This window comes from Ananas comosus, linkage group 1 (assembly GCF_001540865.1).
Source record: "Ananas comosus cultivar F153 linkage group 1, ASM154086v1, whole genome shotgun sequence".
NCBI lineage: Eukaryota > Viridiplantae > Streptophyta > Magnoliopsida > Poales > Bromeliaceae > Ananas > Ananas comosus.
The window spans coordinates 2,805,296-2,810,068 of record NC_033621.1 but is presented as its reverse complement, the minus strand read 5'-3'; the positions used below and the strand labels follow the sequence as shown (position 1 = coordinate 2,810,068).

The following is a 4,773-nucleotide window of genomic DNA, read 5'->3' as shown; positions in this document are numbered from 1 at the left end:
ATCTCTTTAAAATGATACAGAGCTTGGTTTACATTTTTATTGCAGCTCAGGTTTTGAAGCTACCGAGGTTTAGTCTAGTTCTTCTGATTTGTTTATCATATGACAATGTTGCATGCATATATCACGTCCGAATATATAAGATGTGCGTAAAAAAGTGTGTTAAGAATGTTCGTGTTTTATTGAATACAAAATTAGAATCTTAACTTCTATGTAGTGTGAGAAAAATTTACGCCTATCGATTTAAGTTTTTAAGTTGGATTTGAATCCTTTAACAATTTCATCCTTTCTACCTATGAGTATCGATCCTTTAAATTTGATATTAGACTTTTAGAAATATATGATTTCATGTTTTGATTACATGCTCAGCTAGTAGTTCTCAGTTGCCATCAGATATTTTTAAACATTTTTATTTTTTTTTTCAAATTTTTTTTACTGTGTGCTTAGTTCATTATTCTAAAATGAGTAAGAAAATTTTGAACTGAAAATTTTGAATACCCACTATTAAATTTTTAGACAACTGCGCTACTTTTTGAGCTTCTCTAAGTATAAATTCTTAAAAACATAATGTCAAAACTAGACCTTAACTACGACCCAAACCCTCCGATCTAGCTTTCGATGCGGATAACCAAAAATCGACCCAAATCAGATCAAATTTTGCCACACGTACTATCAGGTTCGGGTCAAAGATATAATAACAAAAAAGAAAGAAGAAATTCAGACTATATTTTGATATGGGAATGGAGCCTAAGAAAACTATTCTCAGATCCGACCCGTTAGCACCAAACCGAATTCCGAAGCCACTGCATGCGGGGGCTATCCCTTGCCCTCGGCCGCGGAAACCACCCCCAGTCCCAGCGTGCTGAGTCCTGAGTCTCCTGACGCGTCGGTCTCCCCCCCTCACGTCCAGACACTCAGATGCCGTACGCTCCGCCAGCCCTCCCACGTGGCACCCATCCACCCGCCCGATTGCCCCATCCCAAACCTCCCCCACCTCTGCTTCCAATCCCTCCCCTCCCTCTCCCCTCCCTCCCTCTCCTTGGTTAAAAAGCGAAGCATCGATTACGGCCCCCCTGCCGGGCCCCCCCCCCCCTCATCCTCTCCGCTCCTCTCTCTCTCTCTCTCTCTCTCTCTCTCTCTCTCAAACCCCCCTCGATCGCATGGATCCCGAGAGCCCTAAGGACTCCTCCGGCGCCTTCAGCGACTGCAGCAGCGACCGCTCCGGCGAGTTCCCCCCGTCCCCCGCCGCCGCGGCCGCCGGCGGAGGAGGAGGAGGGGGAGGAGCCGCGTTCCAGCGGCTGCTCCTGTCCTGCGCCGCCGAGTCCTCGGACGAGGTGATCCGCGGCCTCGTCGCCGAGCTCGAGTCGGGCTCGGCGCCCGTGGAGTCCCTCCGGCGCGCGGCCATGGAGCTCCGGCTCCTGGCGAAGCACAACACGGAGAACCGGCTCCGCATCGCGGGCGCCGGGGCGGTGCGGCCCCTGGTGGCGCTCCTCGCCCACGCGGACCCGCAGCTCCAGGAGCACGGGGTGACCGCGCTCCTCAACCTCTCCCTCTGCGACGAGAACAAGGCCGCGATCGCCGAGGCCGGAGCGATCCGGCCCCTCGTGCGCGCGCTCAAGACCGGGACCCCGGCCGCGCGGGAGAACGCCGCGTTCGCCCTCCTCCGCCTGGCCCAGCTCGACGGCCTCTCCGCCGCGATCGGCCGCGCCGGCGCGATCCCGCTGCTGGTGGCGCTCCTCGAGGCCGGGTCCGCGCGCGGGAAGAAGGACGCGGCGGCGGCGCTGTTCGCGCTCTGCTGCGGCGGCGGCGGGGGCGCGCGGGAGAACCGGGCGCGGGCGGTGGAGGCCGGGGCGGTGCGGCCGCTGCTGGACCTGATGGCGGAGCCGGAGTCGGGGATGGTGGACAAGGCGGCGTACGTGCTGAACGCGCTGGCGGCGTCGGCGGAGGGGCGGGCGGCGGCGGTGGAGGATGGCGGCATCCCCGTGCTGGTGGAGATGGTGGAGGCCGGCACCCCCCGGCAGAAGGAGATCGCCACCCTCGCCCTCCTCCAGATCTGCGAGCACTGCGCCGCCCACCGCGTCATGGTCGCCCGCGAGGGCGCCATCCCCCCGCTCGTCGCCCTCTCCCAATCCCCCGCCGCCAAGCCCAAGCTCAAAATCAAGGTACCTACTCTAGCTCACTCTTCTTCGCACTCATCCCAATTTCAATTTTTAAAATTTTAAAATTTTAAAATTTACAATTTATAATTTAAATTGGTCCTACCTAATTGCAGACCATTTCGAACCACCCTCTTAGACCTGCTGTTATGTTTTTTTTTTTAATTTTTTTTTTAAAATAATAGTTTTATATAATTTAATATACTGATAAAAATACTTTTCCTCTTATATTATTTTGAAATTTTTATTTTTGTATTGACAGATACGTATTTTCGATGAAAGAACCGTAAGTAAAATTCATTGTCAGCTCCTGCACTTTTTTATTTTAATGAATTTGATGCCAACCGAGGCATTAACTTTGAATTTTCCTTTTATTAAGAAAAGAATGGGGTTTTTTTTTTTTGGGCAAATAAATTAAAATTTCTATCAAATTTTGGAAAATTAATCCAAACTTTTGTAACTTTATTTTTTTTTCTTTTTACTAATAAAATTAAATCAGTGGATAGTTAGTTAGTAATACCTAATAAAGTTATTGAAGTTTACGAAAATTTTAACTTAATTAAGGTCTAGTTTAAAAATGGTTTTATAAAATCTGAAGTTTGAGCTTTCATATTTTATAAGATCGAAAGTTGTTTTTTTTTTTTAAAAAAAAAAATCTGATGCTGTAAAATAGTGGCTGCAATCGATAAAATATTTTTTATTCTTACAAAACATAAAACTGTATAATTTTCACAAAATAATTTTAAATTCTGTGCTTTCAAATTAAAAAAATCAGAAATTTAAATTGAAATTTTTTTGAAACAGGCGGAGGCGTTGATAGAGCTATTGCGTCAACCGAGGTGTGCCGGCGCGCGCGCGTCGGATTAAGGCGGGGCGAAGAAGATGCGGACAAAAAGGAGTCCACGTGGCGCGATCTCAGGATGGGTGAGGGGACCAGGGGCTTTATCCTATTCCTCCCCACCTTGGGGATGTAAATATGCGACCGCGACGAGCGTGTGTATATTTCTAGAGCGAGTTAAAAAAAAAAAACGAAAAAAAAGAAAAGAAAAGAAAAGGAAAAAAACCCTTTTTTTTAATTTTCCTTTTATTTCTATGCTCTTTTTCTTGTACACTTATTATTATTATTATTATTGAAAGAGTGAGAGAGAGAGAGAGAGAGAGAAAAAGATGGGGTGGTTTTGTTGGTGTGTGTGTTTGTGTGTGGATATTAAAATGCGTTCTCAGTATCGCGTTGTTTTTTCTTTTTTTTAAAAAAAAAAAAAAATTATTGGCTTCAGTTTAATTATTATAAATGAATAATTAAAGATTTAGCAAAAGTATGAGATTTGATTAGTGGAGTGTGTTGAAATAATCAAAGTTGTATGAAAAGAGGGGAAAATAAAAAGGGGAGTGGAAACGATTGGCACGGGCGTGGGAAGCGCGTTGCCACGTGGTAGGCCGCGTATCGAAGAGCTTTAGATGGTGGTGGTGGGGTCGGACCTCGTGCGAGGGTGTGTCCCACGTAGCGGGTCGGTGTGATGGTGACACGTGGCAGCCATACATGCGACAAGTCTAGTACATGGGTGTTATGGGAGTGTGTCTTTTACGATGGCAAAAAAAAAAAATTAACATAAAATGATCAAATTAATTTTGATTAGACGCTTCGCTGCTACCTTGTTGGCGGGAAAATTGTCGGCGGACACGTGGTGCGATTTGATCCGTCCGCCAACATAGTGTCCGTAGATGGTCAGGCCGAGTCAGATTTAGTCTCATATGTGGATCGAAAAAGAGACGATGCAGTCGAATTCAATTTTTGAGAAAGGAAAGGTTCGACCGATGCGTCGTCGGCTTTCGAGGTTCGTCCGACCGTTTCGACCAAAGTCGAAGGAATGTACGTAGAAGATGGAGTCTGCACGAATGGAGGTGCACAGAGCAGAAGTCCGTTTGCTGGTGAGGACAAGGTGGCCCGGCGATGACCGGATCGGCGACAGTCGCGGGTGGATGCCGTTGGACAAGACATTGTCTTAAAGTAGGCGGTAATAAGCTACAACTATTCCTAAATTACGTTATAACTATCTCGAGGCTATGTTATGACTACTACTGCTCGTAGGATGTGAGATATAGACTACTACCTGAAATAATGTTTGGAACTAGTCTCTGTGTGTGTCCAGTTTCTATCATAGGCGCGTAACCGCTATCGCTGAAGTAACTCTTGTGATTCTTAAAACCTTCGCTTTTTCAAGTGGTTCCTAACTTCTCGCCCTCAATTGCATCCATCTGAGTTTTGAACGTTTTAATTCAAATTGATCCTCCTTTTACTCCCCGAAGCGGCTATGTTTGAACGCGATACAGAAGCTAAAACCGAAATGCTCTTCGGCATAGCCCTTCGCCGAAGCCTAGCCCCTGCACCGAAATCTCCTTCGGTGCCTCATATCTCCTGTGCTTGTTTTCTATGCCAACATGCCTACAGTACAGTAGAATTGATTTGAGACATATACTGCTTAACAATTTCAAACAAGATCTTGTTCTTTTATGTCACTCTGTGAATCGACTATGGGAAGATAGTAGCCTTAAAGCCGGTGCCCTAGGAGGTCGTGAGCTTGCTACAATTGCGACTATGTTGTGGTCAATCTGGTTGGAG

General features: G+C 46.7%; 1 protein-coding gene across 1 annotated transcript; it reads left to right on the top strand.

The window, feature by feature from the left end:
* On the top strand, positions 1,085-4,285 carry LOC109709362 (U-box domain-containing protein 4). Its single transcript, XM_020231939.1, has 2 exons — positions 1,085-2,159; positions 2,958-4,285. The coding sequence occupies exons 1-2, from the start codon at positions 1,158-1,160 to the stop codon at positions 3,018-3,020; spliced, it is 1,065 nt and encodes a 354-aa protein (XP_020087528.1). The 5' UTR covers positions 1,085-1,157; the 3' UTR covers positions 3,021-4,285.